The sequence below is a fragment of the Bacillus rossius genome, chromosome 6, assembly GCF_032445375.1.
Source record: "Bacillus rossius redtenbacheri isolate Brsri chromosome 6, Brsri_v3, whole genome shotgun sequence".
In the NCBI taxonomy this organism is placed as follows: Eukaryota; Metazoa; Arthropoda; class Insecta; order Phasmatodea; family Bacillidae; genus Bacillus; species Bacillus rossius.
Window position 1 is genome coordinate 20,381,752 of NC_086334.1, and position 13,548 is coordinate 20,395,299.

Sequence of the window (13,548 nt, forward strand, 5' to 3'; positions counted from 1 at the left end):
AAAAAGCAAAATTTAAACTGTGGTGCGTTATGTGTTCTATATGAAAATTCAGAGATACAGAAAATGAGATACAAAACCAAACAGATAAAAATTTGTTTTTTATAACTTTTCCCAATTTGTACCATTATGCCTATTTTCATATGGGTTTCCCAAAACAATAAATAGAAGAAAAATAATAATTCCCTGTTCAGAATAAATGTGGTTTTTGGTATTGGTTTGATTGCACTTATGTACTCTATGAGTTAACTAGTAAATATTTATTTCCATACCGGATTGTGCGGAAATAAACAAATAACATGTGCAACGTTAGCATAACTGAAACCTCTATCTGTATTTAATTAAATATTTCATTATTTGTCATTTGTTATAATAGCAGGTGCGTGAAAGAATTAAAATGTATTTTATGATGTAATAATGTGCCATGCATGTTTGACCTATAGAATACATTTATAAAAATATTAGTGATATGAACTTGTCACAATGTGTACATATTATTATTCTTTGATAATTTTACGTCTCTAATAACGTTTATGTTAACTACGCAACATATGTGGTGTATTGTAGAAAATTTTATAGGCTGTTGTGTAAGGTTATGAAAATTTGGTTAGAGATTTAATGTAAGAAATGTTTAAATGTTCTAACCTTGCCAGCATAAATAAAGGGTGAATATTGAGAACAGAGGTACATATGATAAAATAGAAATAACACAATGCTGTTTTACTCAGTGATTAGGAAGAACTTGAGGATACCAAAATTGCATTTTCAAATTTTTGTTTGGCGTAGCTTCAAAATGCCCCTGTCCTCAATATTTAACAAATAATCAATGATATTATAATAATACTTATAATAATTCCTTGTTCAAAACTTAAAAAAAACTAATAAAAATAAAATGCACATCTTACATTGACACTTGTTACAGTCATGCAGTTGTGTGTTTGTACAGATAAAAAACACAGGATTTGCATGTGCATGTGCATCATACACAGTGCATAGCCTATAAGGATCAGGGGTAGGTTAGGGGGAAGAGAAGGAACCTAATATTCCCCATCCCCCTTCTCCAAGATCTGATGGTGAGGTGCTCATGTAGAATTAATTCACCTTGATAATGATTGTTGCCAAGGCAATTATCGAGAGGAGTTGCTTATCTGAAAAGGGGGGGGGGGGGGAAATTGTAAAAATTGTAATTTTGAGTTCCTCTGAATATATTTTACTGTTTCAATAGAATAGTTAAAGTTTTTTTTCACAGTAGTTTACCATTTGAATGATTTATTATTTATTTATTTATTCATTTATTCATTTATTCAGTTTTTGATCTGTAGAACCCATAAGGAGGTAAGGACTCAGGGATATAGAACAATTAGATTAGCTACATTTAAAATACTGGAAAATCATTATATTTATTTCTTAATTTAAAATATTTATTTTGCCAGATTTACCCACTTTGGTTTCAGTGGTGGTCCTATGGGACTAAAGTAAATATAAATATAAAATTAATTACTTTTCAAGAGGTCAGATATTATTAAAAATAGCCTAAGGTTGTTACATTACAAAATTGTTTTCCACACCTACCACCTAAAACTCTCTGGTCATCCATTTAATCCCAGCTCCCCACTCCCTCACATACACATTCTCAAATCACCCATCACAAAAGTCTAAGCTACGTCCGCCCATGACTGGTTTAAAGTTTGTGCCTAAACTGATATGTAATTTACTGCCCATTATTGAACACAAAAACTTATTTGGTATCTCTCTTAACTAACTTTTGCATTATTTTATAATCTCGTTTAAATCGATTGGGCAATGAATGACTAACATGGATTTAAGTTAGCTTCAACTAGCTAAGTACCAGCGAATCACAAGGTTTCAAGTTTTTGAAAGTATTATATACCCTTAATTTCACTGTTTTTTTACTAAACTTTTGTCTATCTTTTAATTTTTTATAAGAAGATTATTTTTATTTGTGCCCAGAGTATGTAAAATTTTTTAATATGTCTTTGTCATAACTGAGCAGATTACATGTAAGATTTTAATTTACCAAAAGGGATCACAGTGGTTGAAAGTTATATCGCTTGTCCCTCACCAAGCGATCCTGATTTGATTCCCGGCTTCAAATCTGGATATTCGTAAGAGGGAGATGTGGCAGATGTTGCAGCGAGCCGGTGGGTTTTCTCAGGGTACTTCCATTTCCTTCACCCGTTCATTCCGTTAATACTTCATTCTCATAATTCTTCACAGTCAGTAATGACTTCGTTGTCAATGAGATGAGCACTAATTCATCCATCCCTTCATTCATTCATGTATTCAGCCATCCATCATCCATCCATTCATTAATTCATTCATCCCCTGGTACCAACTAACAATAAATTTTGGTTTTGATCAAATAGTGCAGACTCTGCAGGGTGTGATTTCACATCACATCTTAATGATGCTGGTGTGTGGATCTACAAATCACTAACTAAACACTTTATGGTCATTACATTTTGAACGAGTACAGCGCCATGAGAAAAATGCAGCATCCAATTTTTCAACCTTGGTCTCTGCCTTTTTTCCTACTTTACATATCATGCTCCTCACCCTCACGATGACAGCTTGCAAGACGATTGGCCCACACTGGACTATTCAGGTGTGTGACAGAATAATACTGAAAGTAGGTACCAAGCAGGGCTCTCATGCGAGGAGCGGCTGTATGTTGTATGTGGACGCAGATCTTCAGCATGCCCTTCAAGCTGAGGCTGAAGAAGAGCCAGCAGTACAAGGTGGCGTCCAAGTCCTTGTTCGTGATCTGCGTGGAGCTGCTGGATGGGACGACCATGGAGTGCACCCTGTCTGCCGAGAGCACCGGCAAGGAGTGCCTGGATAGCGTGTGCCAGCGGCTGGGACTGCAGCAGGTGCGCGCACTGCCTTGTACCTGTTCCATCTGATGACACATTGCAGTGAAAGCTCTTAAAGTTCTTAGCATGTTCAGGACCACGACTGTGCTGGGTTAGTTATTTCGCTGGATTATTGAATGTCAATAAAGTTTTAATGGGATACAGAACAAAGTTAATATACAGTATAATAATATTTTAAAAAGGTTGTAATCTGAATGCAAGCAGCTTGATTGGTGCTGAACGGAAGAAACCCGGATTAAAAAGTGCAGACACTAGAACAAACCGTTTTTAATTGAAGTTATAGTAATTATATGATATCTTGCATTTAAAATTTGTGTTACTTTCTAACACTGCCATGGAGAGGTAAAAAAAGAAAAAGAGATAGCCGGCGAGTGATTGCTCAATGGCGCTATACACAAATATTTCTAGATGGCACGAGGTTACTGATGGCAGCAACAGTTTTTATTTACATATACTTTCAAATACTTTTGTAAATGTTTACTTACTTTCTCATACTATTGCATACTCTTGATTACTTACACATACTTTCGCAACTCGTAATTCGCAACACTAGACTCTCAACTCTGAGGTTAGATCCAGTGTTAGTATTAAAATTGTGACAATATGTATAGACATTTCCAATAGGGTTATTAATAAATTTTTTTAGCTATCATAAACTTCACTGATTCATTCTTAGATTCAATTTAAGACATGGACAGGCACTAGTAAAAGTCTACTTTCAACACATGATTACAATTGTTTCAAATATTAGAATACCCTAAAAATTCCCTATTCCTCTTATGTGTGAAGTTGCACTTTCAACACGCGTGGTGGCCACACACCATTTTTTTTTTTTAGAGTTTAAAATGAAGCCAATCTTCACAAATTATTATTATTGTGTTGTTGTTAATTAATATTATTATTTTGGCGAGCCCCCATATCCCACTACGCCGTGAGTCCCTTCACCGTTCTGTGGGCCCTTTGGTATGCATGTTAATAGCTAAGTTCAGTTGGGGTTTGAGTGTGTTTCAGGGCAAGCTCTGTATGCTCCAGGTCGCTGGTGGGATGTTAGGAGTTTGCATGCATCGTGGCTTTTAGCAGGACAGTCTGGTGGGATGGTTGCAATTGGGGCCATTGGCATGCCATGAAATATGAAGAGTAGTGAGCACGGAAAAAACAGTACAATAGTATAGGGTACTGGGAAAAGCCGTGCGACAGAGCACGTAGGAATTAAAACTACAATAAGCTCCAGTAAATTACAGGTCAGGGTAGGGATAAAATAAGAACTTGTTAGTTTTGTGCAAGAAGCATTTTGATAGCTGAATGCCAGCAGCACAGTAATATGATCTGGCGGCCAAGCATCCTGAAACAATATGAAAGCGAGCGAATCAACTGGCGCCGGACTACAGAATGTCCCGAACCATAGAATGCATGATTAAAGACAGTGATCAAGTATGGGTGGTATCAAACTGTCACCACTATTGAGGTCTCCCTGCAGATAGTTGGTGTGCAAGTAGTTGAGGTGGATACAGGATGGAAATGTAGCGTGAATGCATGTACCAGGTGCTGAGTGGAGTGGGAGGATGGGGAGACCTGGGGGGAGAGTCAAAATGGGAATGCCTAGAAGTAGGACGGAAAATACTAGGAAGGTCTTCAAAGAGAGGAGGAGAACAGAAAGGGGAAAAAATGTGATGGTCGTGAGGACGGTAGGGGAATGTAATAGGCTGGAGGAGGAGTGTGTGTCGGCTGGGAGTGTGGACCAGTTCAGAAGGAGAGTGCGGGGAAAGTAGGGAGAATGCTTGCCATCGGGCACTTCTGTACCCATTTGCAGCTATATATATAATAAAAATAAACATTCGTTGCAGCCGGAGTTCTTCGGGCTGCGGTACGCGTCGCACCATGGGCCTCCTCACCTCCGCTGGGTGGACCTGGACCAGCCAGTGAAGAAGCAGCTAGACAAGCACGCTCGCGACCTCAACCTCTTCCTGCGCGTCATGTTCTACGTGTCGGGGGTCTCCCTGCTACACGACGAGATGACCAGGTGCGCACACCATAAAACACTTGTATGCTGTTCATTTTTACAAATATAAAAGTTGCGATAGTTTTAATTCAGTTGAGAGCTAAATGAACAGGTGTAAAAGTAGGCAGTGGTGTTGTACGTGATACATGGGATGTGCGTTGGTGTGTGTTAGGTATCACTACTTCCTGCAGCTCAAGATGGATGTGATGGAGGGTCGCATATGCTGCAGTCCCAAGCAAGCGGTGCTTCTTGCCAGCTACAGCATGCAGGGTGAGTTGTGGCCACGACTGCCCCTGGTACTGTCCTGAATGACATAGTACCATACTCACCTCCAATAGTCTGTATTTTGAGTTGGTCAGTAACCAGATTTGTTCCACTCTTCTCAATACTGATAACTACATTGCTGATTCTGCTAATTCACAAAACTAGTGTTTACACATTACATGTTGATACAACAAGGAATACAACATCGGGCAGAATTTATCAATGAACTGTTAAAATCTTAAAATTTGGTCTTTGGAATCTTTTGGTTACACTATCATATTGCTGTGCTGTCAGGTACTGGGTGGTTTCAGCATCGGCTGAGAACAGTAGCAGTTACGGTGTAACATGTTTCATTCACACAGTTGTTTTGACTCCTTGGCTTGTCAAGGAGTTCATTTGCCTGTGGTAAGTATTTGATGATCTTGATTGAAGCTGTGCCCTATTTTTCAGGGGGGGGGGGGGTGGAAATTATTTGGTCTCGGTGGCAGGTACCCTTCTTCCTTCTCTGGTAAAGACTAAAGACTCAACTGGAAGAGGTGGGATATAAATCGAGCTGACCTGCAAAATACGTCACCTCAGATTCCCCAAGCTAAGGCTGGTTTCGGAGTCATGCTTCTACATGGGTCACTGGGAGTTGAGAAGCAGTGGTTGTTACTCACTCAGTGGTGCCAGGTAGGAGGGGCATGAACCCGGGCGCTGAAGTGGACAATGGGCAACCCTCTCTAGTTGTGATCCCTGGATATTAACCCTGCCACCGCTACCACTAGAGGGAAACAAATAAATGTATTAAAAATTTAAATTTCAAATCTTCATTTCCTTAGAGTTTAATTTAGGGGGGAATGTAACTTCATACAGAAGAAACAAGGAAAGGTGAGGCTACAATATAATTAAATTATGATAAAAATAGTGTTATTTACATTTTTCACTTAATTTTTCATTTCTAGTGTTTTCTTTTATTTCATGGTATATTTTTTTAAGTAGACAGATAATTTGTTTTAATGATATTAGGCTAATTGTGGTGTGACTTACGAACTAAACTTTTTTAATCTTCCAGTATGAAGAAAAAAAAACACACTTTCTTGTTTGGTATTCAATCTCGGAAACCCTTGCTTTAAAGTTGTTGCTTTAACCAACTCTATTATGGAATTCAGTAGAAAACAGTTTGATTGAACTCTAAAACAGAGGAATTCATGAAATCTGTTAGTGAAGTGAAAAAGGTTTCTCCTATCTCCTTCTAACGTTTCTCATTCTATAAGTTATTTTTTCGTCTGTTCTGTTGTCAGTTTCCTAAGTGAGTGTTAAATTCATGTTTCCCAGCCGAGTTTGGAGACTACGACTTGGAGCGGCACACGGCAGAGTACCTGAAAGATTTTGCCCTCTTCCCGAAGGTGAGTGGTGGGTTGTCCCTGTCCGTGCAGTGCCGACGTGCAGTGTAGTGCAGTGCAGTGCAGTGCAGTGCAGTGCAGTGCAGTGCAGTGACACGGGGGGAGTGACGTTGCAGCACCTGCTGAGGGACGGGATCCAGCTGGAGAACCTGACGGAGGCTGTGATCTGCCAGCACGCGGCCCTGGCGGGACTGGCCCAGGGCACGGCCGAGGAGTACTACATACTGGCCGCCCAGCAGCTGGAGGGCTACGGCCAAGAGACGTTCATTGCCAAGGTTCCCGTCCTCACTCACTGCCATGTGTCGCAACTGTCTGAATGCAGTAGTATCAGTTCTCAAAAACAATCAGAAAAACTTCGAAAGATTTTTTTGCTAAAATTTACCTGCTAGTATAATATCTGTATGCTGCACACATTAACCCTTTTAGTTTGCAAGAATTTAAAAAAAATCACCAAAAAAAATGCTAGGATGGTTGTTTAACAGTTTGCTATAAATTATTTTCTGTTGTGGTATACACAGCACTGCAGTCCAATCATTAACGTAAAGCAGATGTACACGTGCTTCAAGTATACTTTGCTACTCAATGAATTTGCAAAATAATTTTGGTTCTATTTATAACTTACAGGTCTGAAGTAAACTGGTAGTTAAACGTTGGTAATATTTTTATGTTTGTCTGCAGGATGAATCAGGGGTGGAAGTGATAATGGGTGTGTCTCTGTCTGGGGTGATTGTCACGTACGAGAGCATCCAGACATCTAGACATTACAGGTGAGAGCCTATATTATCTTTCTCAAGAGCACGAGCTGCATACAACTGGGTAATTACACCATATCATTTCCTGGAACTGAGTTACGTAGATTTTTCTGCAGTAACATCTTCCGTATTTACCTGGAAAAAAAAATTATGATTTTTCACAGAAACTGCTGAAACAAAATGTTGGGGTCGTAATATAATCGCAAACTTGCTGGAAGAATGTGAATTAAAAGCATTGGGAACGGCTTAGTTAAAAATCTACCGTGTTTTCTCGCATAATCGTCGCACATTTTGATTCTAAAATCAAGTTTGAAAAGTAGGGGTGCGACGATTATGTGTAAAAAAATTTTTTTGTTAGGTAAAGTTATTCATAAAAGCAAAACCCATTCATGGAAAGTACGTTTATTTAAAAAAAAGGTGGAGTATACAAGGGCACGCCAAACAAATTATATTAATAATTCATTAAACAAACACCTTTCTTCAACTTTAAATAGAAAAACCGAACTGTAACGCAAACGCAAGCCACTTGAATCTGTGACGTGAACCAACGCGTAACTATTGCCGTAGTACACATTTACCACGAAAGAATGCGGGCCATCAAATGTAGTTAATTCGGCTCTTGATAGAGAGCGCGCGTTGTATGCCATCGGCGAGATATCGATATTCGACTACGTGCGCGCGCTCTATACGGGAAGCAACGTAACCAAACACGAATGATGCCAACTAGCCCTGGCTACATGTTCATAAGCGGTACACCGTGGCGATGCAGACGATCAGATAAAGGAAATAACGTTTAAAAAAGTCTTTAAAAGAAAATTTACATGTCAGACAACGTCGTATTTCCTTTAATTAAATAAGTAAGTGGTAATGTCCAAATAAATATCAGATTTCTACTTTAAAATGCATCGATTTATACGGAAAAGATATCTACACCGGTACACCGCGGCGACGCAGACTATCAGATAAAGATAATAACATTTAAAAACGTCTTTAAAAGAAAATTTACACACCAGACAAATTCGTATTTCCGTTAATTAAATTAGTGGTAATTTCCCAATAAATATTAGATTTATACTTTAAAATACATCATTTTATACGGAAAAGATACCTACACCAAGCGCTCGGCATCTAATAGTGGGACCAAAAACATCATGCATCGTTTACGCGAGAAGTTTTTTCATCCCAATTTTGATGGCCGAAAATATAGGTGCGACGATTGAGAGGTCATATGTATTTGTTCGCTGGGTATCTTTCCACTTCCTTCTGCTTCTCTTCACCGTGGCTGTTCTCCACGACACCCTCTCCCCCTCTTTCACCCTCCCTGGCGACCACCATATATCACAGCATTCTTTGCTTTCTGACTGATGTCTTTTGATCTACAGCCATAAACTCAGTTTATTTTTCTATTGCTGCTTGGTGTTTCAAAAATGCCATGCCTCTCTACTGACAAAAGTGGTACCAGAAAGCTCTAGTAAATAGCCCACAACAATACTAATTTAACTACCATATTTACTCTCATATAGGTTGCGGCAATTTTACCAGATTTGATGGGGAAAAAATGAAGTGCGACCTATATGTGAAGAAATTTTTTTTTTTTTTGAGGAATTATTTTTGCAATACAGTAGAATCCCGCCGATGCGACCCCCCTCTGATGCGTCCATTCCGTTAATCGACTGTTTTATGAGAAACTGTGAAAAATTTGAGCAGAGAAAGTCGAAAATTTGAGTAAAATCGGCTGAAAAACAAGTCTGTTACACTTTGTTGGGCGCTGTGTGTTCACGTTTATCTTGGCGAGAGCTGTACTGTAATCAGGCAGGCATACAAAAGACGGCTAAAAATAGATACCAACCCTCTAGACTGTCCACGCAGCAATGTCTAGCCATGTTTTCTTTCTTTTTTTTTATGCTGTGAAGGGTCATGGAAAAGATAATGGGCGGGAGCGCATCCTGTCAGTCTGTCGCTGTGATTATCTACTCCAAAAACATGTCACAGCATTTCAGGATAGCGTTGTTCTTATATCTTTCGTTTGTAGCCAAATGTTTTCTACTTGATCCACACAAGTTCCCTCGTCACGTTTTGAACGAAAATAACAACCAGCCGGCTAGCATAGCCAAACTCGCGTTACGTGAATTCACTTATTTTATTCTGTGCATTTTTTTCAATACAAAGCATTGTTTTCGAGTTATAGTCTACAATTAAGAAATTTTAAGAAGTCAGGAATCTAACTTGTCTTCAATTTTCTATATTCGGTTATTACGAGTACTTGTTGTTACAACAATTTATCATGCCATTATCAGCTCTCGTAGTAGCGGAGTTTTTCAGTACCCGTTAACTCTTTCGTGCACTGCGCGCCGGCCATTCGCGTCATTAAATTACAGGTGCGACCTATATGGGGGGAATCTTAAATACCAATTTCAAGACCTCAAATTATGGGTGCGATCTTTATGCGATGGCGACCTATATGCGAGTAAATACGGTAATTTATAATTTCTGTGTTTGAATTGTTATTTCCACTCCATAAAATATTTTTTGTAAACCCACATTCAGAGTCACATTATTTTCGGTTAAATAATGTAGGTTGTTATTTATTGTATGTTAATGTATACATATAATTGATTAAATTTAACATTTACTAGGTATGGTTGAAATGACTTCACGCATGTCACGACACAACCACTGACCCGTCATTTCCCTCGTCCCTCTCTTCACAGCTGTGGCGCTAGCCGCACATCTCTGTTAGTGGCTGGGTGTTACGGTCACTGTTCCTTAGCACGCCCGGCTCAGTACTGCTGTGTGACCTAGAACTGCCGACACTCACCTGGGGAGGGAGGCAGTGCCTCTTCCCGTTCCTTCCCCGCTTACTAAGCCTCTGCCGCCAATCAGGCAGCCAACGTTCATTTATGAGAACCCAGTCTTGAAAGGTAAAGGTATCCGGACATGTCGTGCCTTGTAATGTTGCAGAACCCTGCCCTCCTAATTAAATAATTTTTCTTTTAAACTATTTTCATGAATGTAAATATTTCTTAAAAAAGTCTGTCTAATGATATTTTACCGTTTGTTATATATTTTAGAGTTGATATTTTTTGCTTGCTATGTGTTTTAAGAAAGTATTTTGTATTTTATTAGACATTTTTAATCAGTACTATTTTTTATGTAATTATTCACAAATGAGCCGCTGTTCTAGATTTTTACCTATTTAGGCCTATTTTTTCAGGTTATTTCTAAATGATTTTTATTTTTGTAAAGTAATTCGTATTATGATTATTGTTCTTAATTTTAATTAACGTATTGCAATATAATTATAGATCACGGGACTGTGTCTGGGCTGATGTGATGATTAGAAAGAGAGGCATGAGAGGCCTGTAAGTGGGAGTGAGAAAGGAACAGTGCTTCCCCGCCAACCGAGATAAAGACGGTAATTCCCCCACTGCATGGGAACTGAGTGATAACTGCTGTCTCACGGTGTGGGAGAGAGAACGAGAATGGAAGTCCCCGATTTCGATGTGAAATTGAAAAGAGACTGATCAGGGGAAGCCCAGAGTTCTGTGTGTAAAAGGTTTTTTCATGTATTGTAACTTGTTCTGTGATTGGCTTGTATCTGTAAGAGTGAATGAAGCGTGCGTGTGATTGGTCGGTGAGGTCATGTGACGTCTACTCCCTGCATGGAGGAGACGCGGTGACAAGACTTCACCAGTTGTCTGCCGACTGCTGCCCCAGTAGGTCGCGTTCGGTGGCTTCTTGCTAAATTATAATGTAATTTACTAATGGATGATTTCACGTTGGTGGTCAGAGCCAGGCCGAATATTAAGTCAACCTAATTTGTTTTATTTTCTTTCGGATAATAATTAGAAATTGCTGCCACCTTCGTCGGCATTTGGCTCGGGGCGAAATTCGGTTTCGCTGGGTGCGGCCATGTTTGAGGCCGCACTGACTTCATGTGTTTGCAGCAAAACATTAATGAAGGACTTAATCTACGCTATTATTTTTCGGTAATTTCTAATCGCGCGAGCTACCAGCAGTTTTTCGACGGGCAGATGTATGAATGAAACGCGTGAATGAACCATTGGAACTGTTTGGATTCGTCAGGGCATTCTGTTGGAAAAAATAAAAACAAAATTACAATCAGCGTTGAACATCTGTTTATTTTGTATATAACGAACCGTTATAGCCTGTCATTGAAAGGGAGCTGTTGCTGACAGTCTGTTTCTTGATGCCTCTTTGAGACATTGTGCCGCCGGCATGGCAGGAAGTCTTCAAGATCGTCACCGGCAGTTCCACCTCCCTTGTATGAATCAAGGTACCAGATTCAGTCTGCACTCGTCCCAATCAAACTCAAAGCTCGATTTTAAATAGATGAAATGGATTTGAATCTTAAAACCTGCTTTTGCAGTTTTTTCAGGAATAAATTTTTATCTTTAAAAAAAGCTCATTGACTTAAAAATTACCCTCGCCGCGTGTTAAATGTGTTTCCTACACACAACTCTACCAGCATTGACACATGATTTTTTTCTCTCCTTGGTTACTAGCAAAAATTTTCGTGGCCATCGAACGAATCAAGGAGAAAAAGATACAGTGTAGTAACATTAAAGCATTAAACCCTCTTGAGACAATCCAACTCGTGACACTTTTCAGAGTTAACTTATTTTACACATCCTATGTATCTTTGATTGAAATCGCTAAAATATGTTTAGTAGTTTGTACATACATACTTAATAAATTGAAGATGAAATATGAAATGCTGAGGTAACACGATGATTACCATTTTTGACTTTATTAGGAATATTGAATAAAATTAAACAATGTCTACAAAGTACTAGTATAATATATTATATTTATATTTCGAAACTATTGAATATCAATAGGCTTCATATTCGCTACAAATAAGTTTCTAGCTGAGGCCATCATTCAAAATGCTTACAAATAACATAAATTTTTTTATTGGCTTATGACAATGACATTTCCGTGATATCACTAAGGTTCATGTATGGTCGTGTGATGTTAGGTTTTTCTCGCTGTTTAGGACGAGGCTAGCCTTTACTTATTGAAGTAAAAGAGCAGGTCGGCCTTTTAGCGACTCTGCACGGTAATTTATCATTGATGATAGGGCTTTCCTTCGTGAAGATAAGGAAGATCTCTTCATATGGCTGATATTATTGTTGGAGGCACCAAATTCAAATTCTAAAATACCATAGTCTGCAAGGGACAGTAATCTTGTGACTAGTGCCAAGTTTAAAGTTCACTATTTTTTTTTTTTTAAACTGGCGGCGCCAAATTTAAATTAAAAATTCTAAAATACCGTTCTCTGCTAGGGAGTCAGAAGCCGTCATCTTTTTTGTAGTTGCTGGCGAAAATTTACATTTAAAAGTTGTCATAAATGAATTTCAAAAGATGTAAAAGGTGCCAAAATTCAATTAATGAATACCTACTAAAAGATCCTACCATAAATTTTAAAAAAGTGGTCAATTCCTCTACATTTAAATAAAAAAATTTTTTATAGTAAAAGGTGCCACAATTAAATACAAAAAAAATTAACTCTTAGAGGATATTACATTAGAAGAAATTTCAACTCTAAAGTACATGTGATAATATGTTACAAGCACCGATGAGAGCGAAGCTAATCAAGGAATACATCCAAGAAGGCTAAGTTGAAAATGCTGTAATTTTGTATATTATTTTAAATTATCACATTTACGTACTGATTTGCATTTGTATTTCCATCCTGATTAGTGTGTAAACATATAAAATAAATTGAAAAAATATAAAAATATTGTTATGACAAATGTAATTTCGTGATGTGCATTATCATGTAACACTTGGGATACCTTGGGTTTTTTATTTGAGAAAAATTTACCATATCCTGATTTTTTAATATGTGTTTATTCGTTTATTGTATAGTTAAATGCATGAGAATTGCTAACTTTCTTACGTTTGGGGAAAATTTATTCATGATTGTTCATTCGATCAAGGCATATTTGTTCTGTCTTTAGTAGGATTTTATCTACGTTAGTAATATATGCCATTTATTTTGCTGGTTTCTTTCTGTCGGTGGACTAGCTGTTGTTACTGGCATATTAATTTCTCGTACAGCATTTTTGTCATGCATTATCATGTCACACTTGTAATACCATTTAAGAAAAGTTACTACAATGTGATTTTTTTATCCTATTTGTTGTATGAGGTTCGCGAACGTTCTTACATTTAGAAAAATTGATTCATGATTGTTAATTCTGACAAGGTAAAATTTTTTTCGGTGTTTG

The 13,548-nt window shown here is 38.1% G+C and overlaps 1 protein-coding gene across 2 annotated transcripts in view; it reads left to right on the top strand.

Moving 5' to 3' along the window:
* The first annotated feature begins 261 nt into the window (after nucleotides 1-261).
* LOC134532802 (tyrosine-protein phosphatase non-receptor type 14) overlaps nucleotides 262-13,548 on the top strand; it is a 55,118-nt gene continuing 41,831 nt past the window's right edge. For both annotated transcript variants that reach the window (XM_063369676.1, XM_063369677.1), the window contains exons 1-7: nucleotides 262-376; nucleotides 2,706-2,888; nucleotides 4,736-4,911; nucleotides 5,063-5,160; nucleotides 6,472-6,542; nucleotides 6,656-6,814; nucleotides 7,218-7,306. In XM_063369676.1, coding sequence (XP_063225746.1) covers nucleotides 2,715-2,888; nucleotides 4,736-4,911; nucleotides 5,063-5,160; nucleotides 6,472-6,542; nucleotides 6,656-6,814; nucleotides 7,218-7,306 — 767 coding nt within the window. In that variant the 5' untranslated portion in view covers nucleotides 262-376; nucleotides 2,706-2,714. The remainder of the gene's footprint in view (nucleotides 377-2,705; nucleotides 2,889-4,735; nucleotides 4,912-5,062; nucleotides 5,161-6,471; nucleotides 6,543-6,655; nucleotides 6,815-7,217; nucleotides 7,307-13,548) is intronic.